General features: G+C 36.8%; 2 protein-coding genes across 12 annotated transcripts in view; both read left to right on the top strand.

Moving 5' to 3' along the window:
- KIF6 (kinesin family member 6) overlaps nt 1–14,525 on the top strand; it is a 155,693-nt gene extending 141,168 nt beyond the window's left edge. For 4 of the 9 annotated variants that reach the window (XM_064414541.1, XM_064414539.1, XM_064414545.1 and 1 more), the window contains 4 exons: nt 1,224–1,312; nt 8,180–8,269; nt 10,248–10,354; nt 13,115–14,525. In XM_064414541.1, the coding sequence (XP_064270611.1) occupies nt 1,224–1,312; nt 8,180–8,269; nt 10,248–10,354; nt 13,115–13,131 (303 nt within the window). In that variant the 3' untranslated portion in view covers nt 13,132–14,525. Of the gene's footprint in view, nt 1–1,223; nt 1,313–7,440; nt 7,580–8,179; nt 8,270–10,247; nt 10,411–13,114 lie in introns of those variants that run through there. The other 5 variants (XM_064414538.1, XM_064414542.1, XM_064414540.1 and 2 more) reach the window with 4 other exon arrangements.
- Nucleotides 14,526–14,667: 142 nt separating this feature from the next.
- Nucleotides 14,668–23,895, top strand: part of LOC135297229 (potassium channel subfamily K member 16-like) — a 31,290-nt gene continuing 22,062 nt past the window's right edge. For 2 of the 3 annotated variants that reach the window (XR_010359270.1, XM_064414552.1), the window contains exon 1: nt 14,668–20,496. Coding sequence is in view for 1 of the 3 variants with exons in the window: in XM_064414552.1 (XP_064270622.1) it covers nt 20,284–20,496 (213 nt within the window). In the remaining 2 variants the exon portion in view is untranslated. The remainder of the gene's footprint in view (nt 20,497–23,895) is intronic. The other variant, XR_010359271.1, reaches the window with a different exon arrangement.

The following is a 23,895-nucleotide window of genomic DNA, read 5'->3' on the forward strand; positions in this document are numbered from 1 at the left end:
TATGGGCCCAAAATGCCAACAACTCTGAAATAATATTATCAGATTGCAAAAAACAATCTTTTTTACTGATAGCAAAACTATGATTTCATCAGCATTTTTTGCAGCTATTTTAGTTTCCTTTACTTGTAAAGACTCCAGTAACTTTTCAGCTTCCCTAGGCTCCTAGAGAGTCATCAGCTCCCAGCACAGCCTTTTTCCTCACTCTCTAGCTGAAGTCCAACAGTTTTTAAGCACAGAGTGCTGTAATGCAATGACTTGTGTAAAAATGAACTAAAGACCTGTCATTTTAGCCAGTGTAGTCCAGAAGTCCACAACACAGTCAGTCTGAAAACTACACTCTACTGAAACAACCTAGCTTTCTTGCGCTCCCCTTCTGACACTTTTTTAACAACTTGCAAGTAGTGACACAGCAACTCACTGCAAAGTTCGGTCATCAAATGTACAGTAGCCTCATGAAAAAGAATGCTGAGTGCAGTCCATCCCGTAACATTTATTATTAACTGGAAGAGAAGCTTTACTCCTTGAGGGAAAGTTGTTATAAACAAAGAAAGTTTTAGCTTATATTTTGGTTAATTGTCATAAGTATAAATTTAAACTGTATTTTTAAGAAAACAGCCTAAAGTAAATCCAGAATTTAACACAGGGAACTTAGTTATCCATATACTGCCACCTAAGCAGCTTAACTGCAAGTTAGCATAACCAAATACTTTTCCAGTTAAAATCCCTAACCATATTGGTGTCAAAGAGGATGACATTTTAGTCACCCTCCTGTCTAAATATTTAGGCTTTTCAAAGCACTGCAAGCAATATTCTTGAGTACACAGCAGCACATTTTTCTCCATCCCTTAAAAGGAGAGTTCCCCAATTCAACCTCTCATGATTCATCAGTAGAAGATTAGAAAACTGGAAAACATAATTGGGATTGATTTCTTAGATCTTGACCTATCTATACATCTGAGCTCCCTAAGAAACTGAAATCAGTGAATATATGCTGTTACATATTAAAAACCTGTAACTTGAACTTAAAAATACTTGAACCAATCCTAAATACTTTCTCTTTGTTCAGAAGTGTTTGTGCAAGTGGAGAAAATACTGTGTGATTCAGGCTTTATGTTTTCTGAATGAGTCATTGCTTACCTTGTTATTACTGAAATTTATAGGCCCATATGAAGCACTTTAAAAAAATCCTAGCCTCATAATTTTGTTTTTCAATCTAAACTCAGCAGGAAAAGCCAGAGATTGTTGCCTCCCCAAATACTGTCACTGTTTATCCACAGTTTATCAGATCCTCACAGCACCTATCACCTATCAGGTAAATTGTTTATTTTCTCTTCCTTCCTTACATGAGAAAAAATGTACTTTTAATGAAAATGAAGTTGTCTAGAACGCTTTTGCAAATATCACACTGAAATACTGCATTTTCAGTTACAACAGAAACAATTGTGTAGAATATGAAATGGTATCATTCAGTTATTTGGATGTCCTATTGAAGGTAGGACGTTTTTCTTGGAACCTTGGACACTTTTCTCTAGGGGTCCCACAACAGCTAAGAAGGGTAAGCATGTTAGCAGTCAGTTTTGTATATGAGGAGACTATATCTCCTTTGGGATGTATGTAGGGGACTTCAAACCAAAAGAGATTTTAAAATTATTTCATATATATCCTAGATAGATTTGCCCCTGAAAAATGTAATACATTTATGCAGCATATTATTCCACAATGATATTATATTTGATATTGTAAGATGGTGATGTGTCATCTACAGGAGAAAAATGTAATTATCTTGGTTGTTTCATCAACAGTCACCTCTGATTTCAAAACCTCTAATTTAAATTTGCAGTAATAGGTTTTTCATAACCATCAGGGAAAGTAGTGTGCAAGAAACCACATGCCTGACTGTGAAGGTTTCCATATTATTCAAGGACAATAAATGGAGGTGTTCTCTCCCCTTCTTTCTTCCTTTCTCCCTCCCTCTTCCTCTTTCCCTCACCACCTTTCTCTTGCTCTCTTTTTCTGCCTCTCTCTCTTCCTTGTTATGCAATTAACATTTCTCTGATGAGTGGCTTTACCTACATTTTTATGACAGTAATCTGCATAAATTATGTTTTCCTGTTTTCTTAAAACTGTAAAAATAACTTCTAAGTTTTATTTAGCACTCTCATGTATCTGTAGTAAATGCACCATAATCAGTATAGAAAATAATAGGCATAGTCCTCTAAAGTTTTCTGGGAAGACATTTTCAGATCTCTCAAACCAACTCCAGTCTTCTCTACTTTGCTTTGGTTCTTATTCTGTGTCCTCTCAAGACTTAGGCATTAATCACTTTGCAAATGGTTTTAGGCCTAATTTATGCTGTTTATTTCTAGTCTCAGGCTGAGGGTCACTTGTCCCAGAGAAAAGCTCATGGAACAGAACATGAGAACATTTTTGGTCTAGCTTAGCACAAATTCAGCCAAATTAGCTCAAGCAATCCATGACTGTCACTCTCTGCACTGTCCTTTGAACCAAGCACCTCTTGCACAACCTTTCTGCCCCACTGATCTTGGGAACAACAAATTTCAGTTGGTGTGCTGATGCATTGCTCAGGAGAGCAATACCTCTTGCATTCTAATTTAAAATCTTGAACTAAAAAGAGCATATGGTAATGCCCAGGCACTTTCTAGTGCAATGGGGAACTTGCCTCCAGCAGTGGTGAATCCTTCTTTCCCTACCCTGGCTCAGAAACAAAATTGCATAACTGATTTCTTTATGTGTTTTAAGCTTTTCTATCAAATGTCCTTACTGTTCATGTTTATTACTGGAGGACAAGTCTAAGGAAAGTCTATCTGGCATTTTGACTAGAATGGGGAAAGGTGCATGGTTGCTTCCAGCTGCCAAGCTTACTACGGAGTCCTGTACTGCCCCACATGATTCCCTGCAAAAAGCAGATATTCTTTACAGTGAACAGTTTCTCTGTGTCTGAGTAATGTGCATATTGACTGAGGCTGACTTGATGATCCTTGCATAAATATCACAGACAAAGAATATTTATCTTCTGGAACTAAAATTGTAGAGGGAATTGGGATGAATGTAGCTTTATTTTCCCATCTCTATCAATATTCTTGCAATAATCTTTAAAAGTCAAGCACTCTTTCCTTCCTATGGTACTGGAAAAGGGATCTTATTTTATGTTAGGCTGTTTAAACATATTTTACTCAGGTATTGTTCCAGTGGCATGTATATATAAATAGAAACACTGTTTCTGCTTTTTCTGAGGCAGGAGCTACAGGCTTAACCTCCCACTGTGCATGAAAATTTACTTTTTCCCCTACCCGAGTCAATAACATTTTAGAGTAATGGTTTAAAATTTCAGGCTTTAAAAGAATAAAATACTAGAATATTTATTTCCCAAGTATTTCTTTGGCCCCAGTTGTCACAGCAACTTTACTTAACACTTCCCATAACTGAGTAGAATGAATCCAGGCTACGGGCACTTCTTTTCCTGAGACACAAATGGCTCTTTTTTTCTACTTTGTATAAAAATCAACCATCTTTTTCTTTGGAATGATATTGCTATCTTCACCCAGCAGAATAACCAGCCACCAAAGCAAAAGCTGACAAAAATTATGTTTGATATAATGTGGTGTAAATAAAGCCTGCTTCCAAGATGGAATTCAGTTAACAGGTGTGTTCAGTAAGTATAAGATCTAAAACTAAGCAGGCTAAATTCTAAGACTGCTATTGACAGAGTAAGTATGCAGTAAAACCATTCAGACAAACTCCTGAATGGGAAGGGATGTAAACACAATCTTCAAGCTAGAAATAATAATTTATATAACTCAGCATGCAAAAGACACAGGTGTGTTCCTAATCTTTGTGTGTTTGAGCAAAGTCTTTTGATGACCTTCTGGTGTATGACTTGTGTGCATTGTTATTTTTTGACACACCTTAGTCACGTTTCCAGACAAAATTAAGCCTTGAGAAGACTCAAATTTTATTCTAAGTTAATTTATAACTAAAATAACAAAGAAGGGAGACTGGTAATCCTTTTGAGGCTTGAGAAGGATACACACACCTAAAAGGCACTTGATTCATGGCCAAATAATGTCTCTTTATCCAGTTGAAAAAATGGCTGAATTGTTAAAGTGTCAAAATGAGTTTATGTTAATAAAAGAGTTGAATAGTGACCATTTCTTCCTCAGTCAGTGAGGTCTGAAAGCTGTGGTGCTACCTGCAACTCACACTGTACATATGTTTATGTCTCTTAATGGATTCCTGTCAAGTCTGCAAGAAGTCTGAAAATGCATGTCGGGCTCAGCACTCCATATGTGCTCCACACATTCAGGATTCAAGCACAGCCTTTTGTTCTTCCTCATATAATCCCTCCCACAATGGCTTTCATTTAAGGAATTTATCACATCCTTGTCTATTCAAATTGCTTTTCTCACTGAACATTTTGTTTCAGTAGTGTTGAATGGTTCTTGTATTCCCTTTGAATCATATAAATATTAGATAGTTATTCAAATCTTATAAAATTTTTGGATCTTTTTTTCTCCTCTTAGAAGGAATGCATTACTTTTTATCTCAGTCTAATCTTTCTTAACCTCACTCATTTCCTTTTACTGCATCTCATTTGTCCTGTTCAGCAAGCCCCTCAGTATGTTCAACCTCAGATTCCTCAGCTGTTCTGTTTCTTATTCAGAATCTTCCTGGCACTTTAAATTCCCTTGGAGCCATTTTCAAATAAATCTTCATGTTGTCTGATGACTCTGAGCATCAGATTTTTTTTAACAATTATTTTCCTGGATTGCAACAGTTACCACCTATATTAATGTTGTGTGAAGCAAGGTCAATATTTACATATTTTACAGCATTTTCTGTCTAATAATTTTTTATTCCTGCCAATTTCCTGCAGTGTTACATAATGGTAAAAACATAATCTGGGAAGAACATCATCAATTAGTAACATTTCAAAGGTTTTCACATTCTTTGGTAACAACTGGAACAATTTATTTATGAATTTGCAAGTTAGGCCAAATTTAATTTTGTAACCAACTACTAAAATGCTCAGCTTTAGGCAGCTTGAATCTTTCCTGTCTGTATACTGAACATCTGTTCCACTCATGTCCAAAACTCAGATAACTGGACAACTGCAGCTGAGGTTTTCTTAACATTACAGAGGTTGCACACCTTCAAATTTTGAATTTCCATTTTAATCTACCAGATTTTCCATTATTTTTCAGCTGGCAAATTAAGCACTCATACCATGACATGAATCATCTCTGCAGCTCTTCTACCCTGTGTACTTGATGTAGCTGATCAGTCCATGGATCAGTTGTCTCTGGTCCTTGGTTTCCTGCAGCAAGGGAAATGCTGCTGCAACCCCTGTACATCTCTATGACCCCTGCCCCATGCCTGACTAAGAAATGCACCCTTAATAGAGGATTCTCTCCCCACCCAGCCCCCCAGAAAAGAAAGTTATCCACTGGGTGAAACATCAGGTACTAGGTTATAAAAACAAACAGACACATAAAGTTGACAGACTATCTTGAATCTCCAGAAAAAGTAGAAATTTTACTGAAGTTGTCAGGAAACAGTCTTTGGGATTTCTTAAATTCAACTCAAGATAAAATCAGATAGATTGAGAATGAAAATGGGAATTATACACTGTCAAAACAAGCTGAATAATGTCAGAGGTTAAAGCTTAGGTGACAGACAGACACGGGACTTACATACCTTGTATGTCCACCCAAATCCAAAATGTGATCCAGGAATGCCTGTTTGCACATTAGAGTAATGTTGAATGGCACCTCTAGAGATCTCTAGATTAACCCCTTGCTTGAAGAAGACTTTCATCACACTAAAGTGTGTCAGGCATGGTTTTATTTGACTTTGTAGGAGCATCCTGAGCTTCATGCTGGTCACACAGAGATAGGTATCATTACCTCCACCCCATGCTAGCATAATTGTTTTCCATTAAATCTAAAGCATCACTAGAACATTTCTCCTTTTTTTTTGCATTACTAGAACAGCATCTAAGACTCAGATGAATAAAGAGTGTCCTGACTTCTAAGAACAGGCTAGGAACAAGTTGCATCTGAACACACAAACCACTGCACAGCAAAATTACATTCTTTTGTCCCCTTATGATTCAACTTATCTTGCAATGTCAGTATCAGAGCTTCAGTATGAAGGATGCAAATTATCACCATACAGCCCATCCCTCTAGCCTAGGAATTAGAGAAACATCTAGGATATAAGAGATGGATTTCAGTTGTGCCAACCTGATGGACTCCTTTGTTAGATTAGTACATTAATTGTTAACCTCTTACATGGAAGCAGAACTTTGAGTAATTTCAAAAAATAGTTATAAGCTTCTTTATAAATTTCCTTAACTTGCAGGAGAACAGTTTGCATCCCACAATAAAAATGTCTGCTTGCAACTCCATAGGTGCAGGAAAGGAGATAAAGGTCCATCTCTAAGCACAGTAATGTTAATTTCCTGATTTTGGGCATCATTTCACTCAGTCTAAGTGTGTTTTTTAATATTGCTTTCTGTGGGTGCTCCCAGAGCACTCTAAGGCAAGTTTTGCCATATTGTCCTTGGGTCCACGAATGTACTAGAAAGTGACATCCCTAGAGTTCTAACCATGCCACACCTGTGGTATATAGGGGTTTTTTTTAATCAGTCTAAATTTAAATCCCCTTTCAAATGGGGATTTAACAATTTTTGGTTGGTTTTTTTAATTTCAATGGAAAAAAAAGTAGTTAACATATATAAACTACTGCAACTTTAAAGTAAAATACTTCTGCTGACTCACAGTATTTGTAAAATTATACATTTTGTGCATGGCAAAGATAAAGCAAAGATGCTTATTTTAATAAAAAGAAAGCAGTGAAAAAGAATCACATTAAGTCACATTACTTTATGTTTGTTGTAGGCTAAGAATAGAGTCAGGGATGGTTGCTATGGTTCAGTTGATGTGTAGCAATTTATTAAACTGCGGTTATGTGACTTGGATGCCTCAGTATCTCAGGGCACAGACACAGAGGCCTTTTAGAAAACTGAATTTAAAACACTAAATCACTTTGTTTTTAAGTACTGCCAAATCGGTGGAAAAATCGTTCAGGAAATCCTAAAGCAGAATGACGATATGAGGTTCCCAGATATTGTTAAACCACATAGTAGGTAATAACATCACACATCCTTTCTAGCTCTTGCAATATGTAGATGCAATAAAGTACAGAATATTATTGACATTAAATAAGATATTGCTTTAGTTGAATTAGGCAGGTGTGAATGGTGTGGGACTTGAGGAGTTAAAGAGAATCATTCAGCAAACCTGGAGCTGTTCAGCTGAAAATTACTTATACTCCTGGGCACAATATCTTCTGCAAAACTGAACCTGGCACAGTGTAATACAGTAAAATTTTAGTAATAAATTTCTTTCCCTTTTCAAGTTCTCTGCCAGAAACATCAACTCATCAGCCAGCAATGAACAAACTACTGCAGAGTTAGAAAAGCAAGAACTTGCCAATCCTGCCATCTACTGGAAAAATCCTTACACTGAGTAATTTACTTTTTCCACTCTTAAGATTGGCACCAGATCTGGCAGTATATGCAACCCTCAGGAAAAGCAGAGAATCCCTAGATATCCAGTGGTGGAAAACTGCCTCCCTAACAGTGAGCTTCCTTGATAATGATATCTGCAGAGGCAGGAATGCACAGCAGCTGTTTGCAATATATTTGGCTATCATCAACAAGCCCCATCCCAAAGTCCTCACTGAGTTTTTACCCAGTCTCTCACTAATTTTGATGACAATATTGCCTGACTAAAGAAATAATAGAAAATGAGCCAGGGCCTCACTTGGCTAATACTCAGTTTAAGAACTAAATATACCATTACAAACTGTACATCGGATATATGAAAGTGCTTTATGAGTCTGGCTTAGAATGCAAATACTTAAAGTATATTTTTTGTGAAGGTATTTGTCATTCTTTTGTAGCCACATTCTCTACATAAACATAATCATCATATGGATTAAGCTGAAAATCTTCTTTCACTAAACAAGTATTTTATATAGATTTTTAAAATCTTGAAAAACATCTTCTTTGTAGTTAGTGTATGTATTAATATTGCCTGCACAAGTGTCATATTCTTTTCTTTATATTCCTCATTTTCCTTCATTTCCCATTCAGTTTTTCAGACACCAGTAGAGACAGCCCTAATGAAGATCCATCTGTGAAAAACAATTCAGTCACTTTTGGTAGCCCAAATTTAAAAACAAGGTAAGAACTATACCTTGGCTACTCAAAGGAAAGTGCCAAATACGAAATAATATAATGCCTTCACAATCCCCCATCAGTCTATTTAAAAACAGTCTCCTTGAAATATATAAATAAAACATTTTACAAATTGCAGATTTTCCTCCAAGTTCCAAACCAACTGGAGGCTGCCACATAGCTTTACACCAATCTGCTGCATCATCAGTATTACAAAGGTGGTTTCGTGTTTGGCTTGAAGTTTTTTCTCTATAAACTTATGGATATTCATGATTGTGCCCTCCCAGCCTTCTCAGAAAAAGGGAATCTGAAAGAGTAAATAAAAACATCTGAAAATAATAGAAATCAGAGTGTATGTATTGAAGAATTGTAGAATGCAGGAACTAGACAGAGATTTTTTTCATACTTGTGATTTTGTCTTTCAAGTATTTTTAACCTCCCTCCCACAAATTATTCTATTAAAATAAAATGGCAACAGTTTCAAGCTTGGCAAAGGTTATATGTCATTTCACAAAAGAGGTACTGCTTTGTGAAAATTAGCTTATCAGATTAACAGAAACTACTAGGGTTTTGAGCCTCTCTATTTTTTTCTAGTGTGTTTATTTCCACATTCTTTTCTTCCACTGAAACATTATGCCAAATCTTTTCTCTCACTGAAGCATGCCAAATGACTGCCATATCACTCTACTTTCAGAAGCTATATTCTTATTGTGCTCAACAGTTCTGGCTATCAGTGCCCTTAGGAAAATATGGTCAAGTTACTGTTTTTCCGACTGTGTTAGTAAGAAGAAAGCACAAGGGTTTTTTTCTTTCACTTTCCAAAATTATCCATTTCTAGAGCAGAGAAAAAATCATGGAAAATTTCATCCCCTGAAACCTAATGTTTAAATTGCATTTGGAGTTAAGAAAAGCTGAAGAAAAATAGAAACTAAAATGGAATTTAGAGAGTAGCTTCTCAATATACTGTGGGGTTTTATTTTTTGTATTGTTGCTAAGTAAATGAAAAATCAATCAAGAATAGTCCCTTACTGGTTCTGCAATTACCTTGTAAACTACATAAAAATAGTTTTAAGTTCAGAGTAATTTCTTCTTTGGATTTCCATTTTGGTTCACTGATTCAGCAACTGAGAACTTAATTAGTAGCACAAAGACAAGGATATTACACTGTTGCATATGTCAGTCATACAAATCACCTACTGCTACAGTCAGTAAGGAACAGTGAAAATAACTATAATTATAGAGGTATGATATGCAAAAAAAGCTTTTCCCTTCAGTTCCCCTTGTCCTTCTGTATTCTAATTTTTTGTCACTGTATTTCTCATCTCCCAATTAGTGCTCAATCTTTAAATAAGTTTAAAGATGCAGGTGGAAATTCTTAGCTTTCTCAGCTGATTAGAACAGCTTCATTGGATTTCTTCATCTTACACCACCAGAGGATCTGTTAAAAACACTCATAAGTCAATGATTTAACAGCATAGGTATGTCAGTTCAGCTGGGACTGGAGATTCAGCAGCACAAAGGATTTGCGTCTGTCAGATGTCCTGAGTACCATGTGATTGTTTACTTCTGTGTATGTATGAAAACTTAATTCCCCCACAGCAGGCAAAAATTCTATTGATCTGTTCAGATATATAGCAGCCTGAAGCAAGAAAACACATGGCATAGTCATATCCATCATTTCCTTGGTCAACTCACTACATTAAGTTTTTCCACTTAGGAATTAAGTCAGCACTACAGTATTTTTAACCCTTTGTGAGAGGTCTATAGCTGATAAGCAAGTAGCCTTCCCACACTAATGAGATAGTGACTAATCATAAAAATCTACATAAGACCATTAAGAAGTCCTGAGATCAATTCTCTGCTAAACTGTGCCACATCTAACAGTGCATCTAAAGTATAAAATCCTTTATGGTGTAAAAAAGAGGAGACAGAAAAATTAACCTTCTTACTCGCTTGAGTCCACAAGCATACTTTCTTATTTCAGGACCCCACCAAGTTCAAGTACATCTATTCCTCTGACTGGAGACAGCCAGGCTGATGCTGACATCCTAGCTTTCATTAAAGCAAGACAGAACATCCTGCAGAAGAAAGGTAAATCCTGCCAAAAAAAAGGAAGCCAAACCATAATCTCCAGTACAGCATTTTGAAGTCAAAATAGCTTTAGTCCACATTACACTGATGCAAGTGAAAACGGATTCTGGCTTCAGTTATATGACATTATGTTCTCATCCATTCTAAACACTTGAAGTTCTTCACATGTATTTTTTAAGTAGCTCAATGCTGCAATAAAAACTATGAAGACTCTCTGTTTTACTAAGACACCATCAGAGAATCTCTGGGGCATGCATGGCTGTGCAACCCGCATAGTATAATTTACCCTTAAGGAAATGCATTTTTATGTGGTTCCTTGATAATCCAAATTTTTCTGTATAAATTTTTTTTAAACTATGTGTCCTGGTTTTCATCTAGTACAAATACAGTTGTAACAGTTGAAACCAAATAAAGATAACTCAAATGATTGCACTGTACCCCTGCCTCAGGAGGCCGACTGGCCCACTGTTCCTGGAAAAGAGAATATCCTTAACAGGTATTTCACTATGTCAAGGCCTAATGAAAATTTCTATGAGTATTTGTCATCAAATCAGGTACCAAGACCAATTGTAGGAAGGTAATAAAGTTCACTCTAGAGTGTAGATAAGTAAAATTGGCAGGAAGCAGAAAGCAATAAATAAACAGTGGCACTGCGAGGTAGCCTAAAATTTATTATGATAAAGAAAAATGACCTGTGCTATTTTTTTCCTTAATAATAGTTTTTAGTGGCAGCAACCAATTAGACAGAATATGAGCATGTTAGTGGTTACTGAAGCAATAACTTTCCATCAGCACTTCAGTGCTGACGACAGCATTTTTCAACAAGCTATCTGCACCTAGCAGATGGTGTTAGCACTGTCACAAAGTGGGGCTTTGGTACCACACTACTTATCAGAAAACTGTCAGGTAAACACACACTGGCTGAAAAAACAGCCTCCCTACACTCATCCAAAGCAAACACTTAGCACGCTTTGGCTTTGGGATCCCTTTTGTCTTTATTTAGAAAAGCTGTTGTCAGGTTTCTTTTGCAAATGAAATTAAGCTGGATTTATAGGCAGCTCATCAAAAGAAAGTTAGAGATAAATGTCTTACAACAAATATTTCAGGCCTTCAGAAGGCCCAAATCTGACTTAATCTGTGATGTAATGTAATTGACAAGAGTACATCTTATCCTATGATCATCTCCTAAATCACACCATAGCAAGAATGTCTCTCTCAAATCCTTTTTCCATCCTGATTGTTTTCAGCCAGTGGCTATCACCTGGCATCATCCATCAGTTTCAGAAGGGACTAGACATTATCAACATTGACAACTATTTAGACCCCAAGTCATAAAAGGTATTCTTGCAGAACAAGGACAGTCAACACTTTTAATATTATTCTGAATTTCAGTCAGACATGATGAGCTGCCCTAACTAGATGAAAAAAAAAAATGGAGTATCATTTGACCTTCCTGGCAGTGCAGGGCTGGATGACTCAACAAATTGCTAAGTATAAGCAGGAAAATAAAAATGTAAAGAGGCTATATCAGTTCAACAAATGTGTAGGGACCTGATGTGTCACAGACAAGAGACAGCTCAGCAGCAAGTTCTGAGAAGGATTTGGAGTCAACCTAGCAGATAAAAAAAGGCTTTTCTTCCTTGTGAGGAAAAGCAAAACCTTCCATATTTAAGGGATGGAGCCACTGACAACATGAACCATAGAGCAAATAAAGTTTGAAAATTCTAATTTAGCAAAATAAAGGATGAGAACTAGAGGGTTTTCTTTTAGGGGGCAGGGATGGGGACTGTCATGTCCCCATTCCTGCCCCCACAAGATAAAACTTTCAGATGTAAAGTAGTTAGGTAGAGAGGAAGAATAGAAGAAGAATGTCATCTCACTTGAAATTCTGGGGGAAAAACACTGTGTTATCAATCATATAACTTTTCCTCAAGAAATTTCAAACATATGAAAAACTAAAGAGAAATTATTTGCCCAGAGCCATTAAGCTGGGTCTGACACTTTCAGAACCTAAGTGTGCTGAGTCCCACTTTGGTTCTCTGTTGCTCCCTTACTAAACTCTCTTCAACTGAGATGTTCAACTATCCTTTCTACATTTGCATGCAAATGTATTCGCTCTCTGCATGACTGTTACACACATGGTGCCCTGCAGGAAACAGGAGGAAGCATAAGGTCAGCCAAGCCAAAGTCTGCTGGGCTTAAAAACTGTCAACATCCTTACTGCTCTTTCCTTTATTGATCCTGACCCTTTCAAACTGCTGTATTAGTGTCTTAGAAGCAAGCTGAGGGCCCTACTATACATTAGAGGGGAAGGAAAAAAAAAGAAAAAATGTGTGCAGAAGCCAACAGAGTGGAAAATAAGTTTCATAAATAGAAAGCATGGGAATGCTCAATATCCTTAGCGACGGTAATGCAGGGGTGGGAATGAGAGGTCTCAGTAAAGATTACCTCAGGGACTGTGAGTTATTACCATTTGCTTTCTAAACAGAGTGGAATTAAAGCAGGTACATTCACAGGGTCTGGCTGGGATTGTTAGAGCACTGTAATAAAAGGGCTACTCGGTAAACATGCTTTTGATGCCACATTCAGTGTTGGGGTAGAGAAATGAAAATGCAGAAGAGTAGGTTAATGATTTTTGTGTCTTAAAGGTTTAAATTAAAGGATTTTTTTCTTTCTACTGTTTTGTATTTCTGAAGTTTGTTTTAAAACTGACAATGCAACCTGAAATGTAGTCTAATGTATTTCTTTGTCTCCTTTCAGGTTTGGGGAACAAATGAAATTCTTGTCACAGTCCACTATTTCCTTTTAGAAACAGGGAAAGACCTTTATTCTTTCCCTTCCTCTTCTGTTTAGAAACAGGTACAAGTAAGTACTTAAGATGTACAGGTTTAATTGGTAATGGCATATAAATTGTCTTTGAGAGCAAAATCCATTTCTCTCATAATATTTGCACTCAGTATCTTCACTTTGCATTAAGATTAACAAAACTGAAACAACTAATGAGGAGTTTGCTAAACATGTTTGTTTATGAGAAGTCATTGTACATTTCTAAATGTTAAAATTATCTAATGTACTAATGCTCCTATACATCTTTAATCTGGGAAAGGCTTATTACTACTGGTAGGGGGTTTTTTGCATTGATTCGCATTCTGCTTTGTTAATTATGCCTATTGAACATCAAGAGATATCCATTCAATAACAGTAGTTATCTGGGTTATAAAATTCCATAAAATTTAATATGATATTTTTTCCCCCTCAAGGAATAACAATTTTCATATCAGATTATTAGAATGCCAAGATTGCATTGTAATATAAAACCAAATGTATTTTAGAAAGTAATTCTAGAGCTCAAAATTTCTTTTTATTTGAATGGACTAAATGTTGTGCAGAATGGATTAAATGTTGTGCAAAATGCACACCCTCCCAGAATATACAAGTTTCAGAAGAAAAAACTACACTTAATAGGCTTTAAACTGAACAAAGCCAATACTTCTGAAGCACCAATGAGATGAAAAATTTAAATGCATTTATATCTTATATGCAATGTAATTACACTATTGACTTGGCACTATCTTACTGTGTAATATCCAGTTATGAAACAATTTGTTTTATGCATCAAATTAAAATCAAAAATGCAGTGCAAAGTACAGTCTATTTCTCTGAGATATACATACTACCGTATTGAAGCTGTCACTTTTCATGCCAGTGATAATCTTAAAGTCATGCATTTAGAAGTGTGTGGGTTGGTCACATAAAAATAAAACAATATATTGGCAGAAGTCACATATTCTCAAGGATGTATATTTCTTTATATACATGCTGATACTTAATTCTTTGTCAAATTCATAATTATACAGAACTACATGGTGAATTGCTGTGTTCAAACCTATAGAACATGTTTATCAAATTAACAATCAATATGCATTTAGTTCAAAAATATTAAAGTTGTACCTTTTTTGCATTTTAATTTTCTGTAAAAGTCAACACAGACCCCATATAAATTGGTAAGCTTTAGCTGAATTTAGTGTGTGCAAACTGAGACAAAAGTCAGATCTACTCTTGCTTTGAGAAGAGTTCAAGGATTTGGTCAGAATTTGAAAAATCTACAAGCCTTCTCCCTTTTATATGTCTGCTTTGTTGGCGATTATATTAAAATGTCCTTCTTTTAGAATTTTTATGTCTGTCATTATTTTTCTTCTCTCACTCTTTTATATATAAACACTGTATTAAATACGCTCTGTATTATTGTTCGTACATCTTTGTTGAGGAGAGCAGGGCCACATTCCTGCTTCCATTCAACCCTACTAGCTGGAGAAGCACCACAGGTTCCAAAATGCTGCTGGGTCAAGCAACAACCTTTTTTGTTTCCAGTGAAATAACCATTGTAGTGAATTTATTTGAAGGTGGCTGAAAGGGAATCACTGGTCCAGCATCTCCTTCCTTTTGACATTGACATTGAAGCATTTCCAATAGTTTTAAGTAGCTGCTTAAAAGAAGGATCTCAGTGCTGTCTTTGTATGAGTTATGTGATGCTGCTACTACTTGCTGATACTGTGTTCTGTTCTCCATTTGCCACACATCTCACTCACAGAGAGAAAAGAATTCCTTACTCTTCTGTTTCAAAATTCTCTAGCCTTTTTTTACTCTATTATAAATTTGGAGTGAAATTCAATTGCTGTCAACAAAGTAGTACCTGATTGGCAGAATGGTCTAAGATTATCTAAGGCACTTAAGATCTTGGACAAAAGTGCATCCAGTAATAGAAAACCGTATAAATATATAAAACCATACAAATAAATAGAAAGTCTTTCTTGCATCTTTTGAAAATTTTCATAAGATCATAAGGAAAGAAAAGATTGCTTATTTAGCAAAATAAAAGTGTAATGCATAAAGCATTCTCTTTCTTTAAAAAAACTGCTCCTGTCTTCAAAAATTGTGGTTTGGGTTCACAGGAAAATTCAGGTTGAAAATTATCTCAGCAGATCATTAATCCCACCTGTTCCTCAAAAAAGCCTGAGCAACAAGATCAAACCAAGCTGCTGAGGGCTTTGTTCAGTGTGGTCTTGAAAACCTCCAAGGACAGAGACCACATTCGTTCTAAAGTTTGACTGTCATTGTGACAAAAAGGTTTTCCCTTATGTCCATCCTAACCTTTTCTTTTTGTCATTATCTCTCTTCCTCTCACAAGCCACACTGTCAAAAGCCTGGCTCCAGCTTTTGATGGCCTTCTCTCAGGTGCTGGAGGGCTTCTGGATCTCATCTCCAAGTCTACGTGACTTTCAGAAAGCATTTATTGCTTCAAGAAATTTTTTGTTGGACACAGACAGGCAAAATTCCTTCTTTTAATAATCTCTCTTCATATAACTCCAAGATTAATTTGAAATAAGCATTTACTACATTGAAGAAACATTCAGAGGTCACATTTATCCTGGTCTTCAATCTTCACTAAGGCACCTGTAAAACAGCACTGCTAAGCATGGCATTCCTCATGCACATCTCACTTCAGTCAATTCACATGATATCTAGTTTGATTTGGTTCAATGTTCATATGGTAAATAGAATTTATTCATTATTTGCAACCAGAATAAATCCAAATATCTTTTTTTTTCTTTTTTTTGGTGGGAATTTCTTGAGCAAGTAGCTCTAGAGTGCTAGATTGCATATAGATATTTCTGGGATTAATTGATGCCAGACATTGTGGATCATCTCATCTTTTATTTCAACACATTTCTAATCTTCTACATAGTTAATTTCAGAAGAAGATGCATGTCCTCTGTTGTGTTACAGCACTGTAGCTTCTGGGAGGGTCAGGATATCACCCAGATTTAATAAAGGCCAAGTGTCTGTTCTCATTTATGTTGAATCTGCCAGAGTTCTGTACACAGTCTGGACCTGCATTAGTGAAACCCGTGAGCTAACCAGGTTTTGGCTTGGGCATTTCACCACTTCCTGGCCACTGCAGCTTTCCAGAGAGCTCCAAGAAGAAAATGCATAACCTTATGTTGAGTTTCTCTTTCTTGGAAGATGGACATGCCCTAACTCAATCTCCCTCTGTCACTCCTGATTTTTTTTAAAAAAGCTTTGAAGAGGAATAATGAGGTTCACATGTGGAACAGTGTAAGTATGTAATGTAATATATTCTTACCTGGTTTAATCAATCATGAGATGCAAGTATTTTATGTCATTAGTATAAACTGAGAGCATCTCGACATAATAAAGTGTTAAGATCTTAAAAATGTTGCTGCAAACATGCAGCTGGTGAATATAGATGCCAAGAAGATGAACATCTGGAAATGCCTTGTTGCATATAGCATATTTGGTAGCTCTATATATAATGTGTTTGTCTTTTCAAAGTGAATTTTTAATAACCACAACAATCAAACCACTGGTTTTATGTTATATCATATGAATCGCTTTTATTGTTGCTTTAATCAATGTTAAAAAATATTTTTCTAATTTTTTTCTTAATATTTTTATTGCCTGCAATATTTGCTCTGAAATCCCATCTATAAGACAAGCAAAGTAAACTGTCTTGCCAGAAGAAATTCAATAGTTCTCTTATTTATATTTAATATGGTTCTAAAATAATTTCCTTAATTCTTCTCTGCAGTGCAGAGTTTAAAAGTCATTCAAGGAGCAAAACTAATTAAAATAGTTCAGTATTTCCTTGTTGAAACTGTTCTGGCTGAAATGCTTAGCACACGAAAGAATGAATCCCCAGATCTTTGCATCCACTTTGACAACTACTTCTGTACAGAGACACTTCTACCAGAGAAACTAGTCCAAAAATCATTCTCCATCAGAAGCTTGATAATAACAGGAGCAGTCAAGATATCTTTCAACTTATTTTATTACTTAATTTAGAAACTGCTTATTTGTGTTGATGTAAATTATACTTCTGATCACAGTGGTATTTTTTCTGGCTTTTGAAAACCAGTGAGGAAAGTGAGCAAACCATGTCATTTTTTTTTTTATGGTCAATCTTTTATTTCACATCTATCCTTGTTCAAGATTTGTTGGGGAGTGTAAGAACAATAGGTAAAGCATTTAAGAACACTGAATCCTTTGACTTGCTCCAAGTAATACACAAAAAGTGATTATTATGTATATTGTAAACCAGGATGTAATTTTGGTTGTCATCTGTCCTTTCCAGAATGGCTCAGATTTTCTATGAGAAAATTTCTATGATCTATAATTTCTATGGATCCTATTGGGTCAGTCACACTGAGGAAGAAAGACAAGTGAAGGAATAATCAAGGAGATCATGCCCAGTCCTGGATGCAAAATATGTTTTGTGAGATGTCATTCCCTAGTTTTGAAACCAGATGCACTCTTACATTCTATATTGGCAGGGAGCACTGGCAAGGCAGGACCTTGGAAGAACAGTCTACTTCCACATTCAGCTACTATTGAAAAGTTCTTGCATTCCACATTTTTTATTCCTAAAGTTTGTGAACCCAAGTTTTGTTTATTTTTTAATAAGAAGAGCATTAGAAAAGCAACAAGAGAAGTTAAGACTAGAGAGTGTGCTTTGTCATCCTGTCATAAAAAGCAATTTGCTAGTATTATTATTTCAGCACATTGTATATGATATCTTTTTATCGGGAAGCCAAATTTAATTTCTGATGTGGTAAGCCATGTTGAACTCCCTCTTCCAGATTCAGAACTCACAAAAACCATACTTCAAAATGTATATATTGGGCTTTCTTTTTTCCAGTGGCAAGGCATCATTTCTGGGCTACTGAACAGATTCTGGCTTTATTTGGTTCCTATATTGCAGCCTGACACTAGAGGGGGAAGAACCAGTAGGAAATACTGTATTATGCAAATAAGCATACTTTGGTGATGTTAGTGACTCAGTTTGCAAAACCTTAGAAAATTAAGATCCCAAAAGCTAGTCTGAGTGGACATTTTTTCTTAAGGCATGATACACTGCCAACTTTGTCAGTTGGCATGCTTTGTTGATTTGAACTGAAGGAACAGAAGCGGACAAAAAATCTGATTATGTGCTGTATTTGTTCACTTATATCTTATAGTTTCATGGCCTTAATTGTGAAATGTACTTCAACTGAGAAAATTCATCCCAGCACAGCTGTGCACAACTCCATGGTTTTCATCCATTCCAGAAAACCAATAGGTTGGCATTCTCTGGGCCTGGTAGTCATGGATCCTATCAACAACAACATAACAAACACCTGGATCTCCTACCAGAGACAGCCCTGCTAATGCAATACCCCAGGCTTGTCTACCCGTATCATTGCACTGGGAATGGAATAAAAAGCTGTACCTTTTAGTTATGCAAATCAGACCCAAGAATGATGTTCTTGTTAGATACTGTGTAAGTAAATGTCATCCTTAACACCAAACAAGAGAAGACCTTCCATCAGTGATAATAAGCTGGATGTCTCAGCTGATTTAGATCAGTTTGCTTCATAATGTTGTCGCAGTGCTCAGTAATATCACTGCTACTATAACTTCCATCTCCCAATGTTTTGCTTTTTCAGCTGAAAAGAAATACCAGACCACCAAGGTTTTGAGTCCTTACACATTGCACTTCCCTATTGAAATCTTTCTGTTCCCCTACTCACATTAACAGAGCAGTCCCAGACAAAGTCCAGGATGGTCTCCTGGGTATTATCCACAATAGTTTTCACTTTTCAGAGTGGAAAGTGGCCTTCTGCTGCTTATCGGTCATCCTCCTCTGGATGATGGCCCCAGGTTATGAGCACAGTACAAATGGCAAGTCTGGGGATTCTTACAGATACAGATATGAATGAAATAATTTTTCAGTCTTTTTCAGTGAGCACTACCTCTTGTTTGAAGATAGGAGTAAAACCATATGAATGCTTAGCAAAGTAGGGATATCTGTATCCAGAACATTTTAACTGTAAGGGAGTATAATAACAAAATTGCAGCCCTAGCCACCTAGCCATCTTCGTGTGTGTGTGTGTGTGTGTGTGTGTGTGTTTGTTTTCTTTCAGAAGCAGTGTGACAGATGACACTTGCCATAAAGCTCTTCCTACAGAAAAAATGCAAGCCCAGCTCATTTCCAGTGCATGATAATTATTAAGGCTCCCATGAGTGAAACTCTGATACTTTTTTAGCTAATGATTAACCATAAGCCCTCCTTCCCCCTTAAGCATTTGGATTAAAAAGGAAATACAGAGACTGAAGGCAGTAGGCATGAATGGTTTATTCTCTAACTCTGTGGAATAAACAGTGGAGTCATCTCATAGGGTTCAGGAGCAGTAGGCCAGGCAGTGAGGGGATTGATCTTATAAGGACTAGAAAAGAAAGAGGTTCTTTTGTGTGACCCAGTTGAATTCAGGATGTTTATAAGCTTCACCATGCCGATTTTACTGATGCCAGCAATGTTGGTATGGTACAGACAGCAGCTATTGACTTTTCCATTTATTCAGCTCCATACTTTTATTTCTGGGGAGTCTGCTGTAATTAGAGAGTTTAGAGCATTTTGTTGTAGAGAAGTCTAGTGTTTAGAATAAGGCTTTACTTATCAAGACTTTAGGAGTCTATCTGTGACTCTATATTCATATGACCTGGGGTAAGTCATATAATCACTGTTTTGATTCAGCTTCCCAGACTGGAAACTAATACCAGCGTCAGAGGGCTTTATTCATTTGATTGAGATCTTTGGATAAAAGCTAATAGAAGAAAGACAATATGATTCACAGTCTTATTAAGATATAAATGTTCACCCTTTATTTTGGATAGAGAACAGATGTGGAGGGATAAAATTTCTCTGTTAGTCTCATTTTGTAAGCCCTGATACCCTGATGTTTTATTGAAAAACTCTCCAGGGCAGTAGCTGGGAACATGGGTGTGTGATTCCTGGTGTTTTGGGAAGGTGACATCTTGGAATAGTAACCTATGAAGTGCTGAGCAGGGACTGACAAGGACAGATCAGCAGCATGCCCCTCCTCACCATGCACAGCCAGCAGATCAGCTGGACTCCACTGCTGGTACTGGGGTACCTCTTCTACCTCCTCCTGGGTGCTATGGTGTTCCAGCTTCTGGAGAAGCAGGCAGAAACACATTTTCGGGACCAGTTCCAGCTGGAAAAGCTCAAGTTCCTGCAGAATTACACATGCTTGGACAGACAAGCCCTGGAGCAGTTTGTACAGGTAAGAGGAAAGGGTTCCCATTATTTTGGCTCAAGCATTATTTTCATTAGAAGAAATTATACTATCGGGGCCAAGTAGCCTAGCATGATATAAACCAATCACTGTCCATGATATTAAATATCTAACTTTATAAATAATTCAAGCCCATTCATATACTTTATCTTGATCTACGGAACTGTTTCTTTCCACAGTCATGAACTCCCAATACATAAGTGCATCTAGTGATGCACTTGTGCTACAGTGCAATAATTTCAACTTCATGGTTCTCATCTCCCTCATTAAATATTACTGGGAATTATGCATGGGAACAAAAAATAAGAATCAAACCTAAAGAAGTAGGTTGCCCTTCCAAGGTTCTCCCGTCCAAACCTGTGCAATTTCTGCCTCTTCATAGTAAAAACAACAATTTACAGGCAAACTGACAGAACCAGAGAACACAGTCTTAAACTGTGCCAAGGGAAACATAGGCTGGATACTAGGAAAAAGTTTTTTACAGCAAGGGTGATAAAGTATTGGAATGGTTTGCCCGGGAAGGTGGTGGAGGCACCATCCCTGGATGTGTTTAAGAAAAGACTTGATGTGGCACTTGGTGCTATCATCTAGTTGAGGTGTTGGGGCTGGGTTGGACTCAATGATCTTGGATGTCTCTTCCAAGCTTGTGATTCTCTGAAATTGTCTACTACCTTTGAAGGCAGTCCTGCATTTCCAGGCCTAAATAAAAGACAAAGTCAGCCATCACAAACTGTGATATCTATTGCTTATAAGAAGAGATAAAGGGCTTTTGTTCAATATGGGTTGTCAGTTAATGACAACTTCAATTACATTTTAATCTTTTCTCAAAACTGGCTGGAGGTAATTTATTAGACCTTTCCTGGTATCCATAGATATATTCTCATAATAGTAGTACAAGAACTGGACAGAAATCCTTGAACTTTGAAACCTTGAATCCTTGAGTTTCTTTGTGCTCAACACATAACTAGTTGCAAAGCAGAGTGCCTAAACAGTTTGAACTTTTTCTACCGTGATATTAAAACTGATAAAAACTCAAAACAATTTGTACTGCCCAAGTCAGAGGACTTCCATGAATGTATAAGATTTTGATCAACAAAAAGCCCAGACTTCATATATGGATTTAATCAAACAGTGAAATTCAGATCAGAAATGGTAGAAAAGGTGCCTGAACCTCTACATCTACAAAGCCAATATTCTGATTACTAATACTGTGATATATTATTTGTGGAACCTTGGACATGTGCCAGAAAATGACAAGATTTCAAGAATTTACATGCGTAAAAACATGTCTATTTTTTGTCACCTTCATGAGTTGGTGATATTTCCTGTCCTTCCCTTATCTCTCTGATAGTGATTGCAGAGGTGAAAACCCTGATTCTCATTCTACACCTAACTGTGATACTTTTTTGGATTGAAACGTTTATTTAAACCTTCACTACCCTCAAAACATTAGAAGAGTTCACATGTAGCTAGATTCTTCTCTCTCTGACTCCAGTCAGAGAGAGGGAACTTTCTTAGGTCCACTGCTGTGCCACTCAGAAAATCGTATTTTGCTGCTGTCTCTGCTGAATTAATCACAATTTCACTTGTAAGCTGTTCCAGACATAACCAGCTGAGGGCACCAAATCATCTACAAAGCACCAAGCTTCAGAGTACTGAGACTTTGCAGTCCTCAAGGTATATGTAAGTGCAGGTATCTTCTGACCCACATGTTGCTTAAAAGACCAGTTAACAAATCTGTTTAACTCCTATTAATATTAGGGAATACTAGTCTTCCCATATTAAATCTCTAGTGCAGGGAAGCAAGTGTGTCTCTGCATGATTTAACTATATGGTTAAGGAGGTTTGTTCATCATGTCACAAGCTCCAGTCTGAAAAGTCACAGTAGTTAGACTGCAGTGAGACACAGCCCCCAGACTCAGTCTATTCAGCTAACAAGTATAAGATGTCTTGTCTTAATGCCCATTCTTTAAACCTAAATCCTCTAATGTGAAATTCAACACAGATTTTTTTTGTGTGTATTTATTATCACTTATAATGAGTTACCACTTATAATTCATTAATTTTTGCCTCTATTACACATGAAACAAATTCTTATAATTCCATGTCAATAAATTGCATTGGTTCTGCATAGCTAAAACTACCTAGATGAGAGATGGTTCTGAGCCGCAGCTCCTAACATGAGCAGCCTGGAGCTTTGGGAAAGTGCAAATCCAAACTCTTTTATCTAATGCATCTCTGGTAGGCATACTTTGGTCAGGAAATTATGCCAGTCTGACAGCATAACTGAGAAGCAGATGCATTGAGTAAGGAGTCTGTGTTTTGATCATGTCCTTACTTTTTCTGTCTCAAAGGACGTGATATAAATACAGACCAAAAGGACGAAATACTTGCCTCTGACCACAGCTGGCTGCAATGTGCATTGGCAGGTGGACAGGAGAAGAAACAGCAGACTGTTCTTATTCTCTCCACACCCTACTGTAGCTTAATCTAGGTTTCATATTCTTACTGTAAATTACAGCACATGGCTTTTATGTGCTGACGTACTGACGAGTTCTCTCCCAAAGGCACCTAATGCTCACCAGCCATTCAGCAGCTGCCATAACCCTTACCTGAGCAGTAGGTGAAAGGAGCCTGGAGCCATTATAAGTGTCCCACAGGAACCTGTTTGTTGGGCACCAGCATGCCTTTTCATTCATGGGTTCTTTCATGGGGTTGTACTTAACATCATCAATTACACCAAGAAATCTGGCCTTGTCAGACTGTGTCTGAAAGGTTCAACTTTTCAAGTTGCCTCACTCTTCTGTGTTGGCTCTCATGATGTGACTGTAACTCCTGTGAACTCTTGTGCATTGAAATGCATAGAACTGTCAAGTGTTCCTTAAATTAAACCTGTGATTATTTCAAAATACTTACACCTCAGTAGCTTCCGTGTGTTTCTTCTAAGCAGCAAATGAAATAAGTGACTCTAGAAAATCTGACCTGTTGAATTCTTCTCATTCTAGGAAGAGACTTTTAATGGATAATGCAAAATTCTTTGTCATATTGAAAATAAGCTCTGCTGACACTTCAGTCATGACATCACAGGTGATAATGTCCAGCAGCCCTCTGATAAATTTGACCAATGCTATATGATTTTTTACTGAAGGAATCAAATTAGCTACTATACTTAAAATACTCAGTCCACCAGTACAAATCAGGTAATATTGCAGAACCTGTCCCAAATCAGATAGCTTGTAGTAGTTATGTTCACTAGAAAAGCAATCTTTCCGGAAGTGGCTAACATTTGAATCAAGAAAGAGTATCTTCTTGGGTCTCATACTCCTGGAACCAGCTAAAGCTGGGGTTGCTATTGACTCCTGTTCATGTCTTGCATCATACAAAGTC

The sequence above is a fragment of the Passer domesticus genome, chromosome 3 (assembly GCF_036417665.1).
Source record: "Passer domesticus isolate bPasDom1 chromosome 3, bPasDom1.hap1, whole genome shotgun sequence".
Taxonomy (NCBI): domain Eukaryota; kingdom Metazoa; phylum Chordata; class Aves; order Passeriformes; family Passeridae; genus Passer; species Passer domesticus.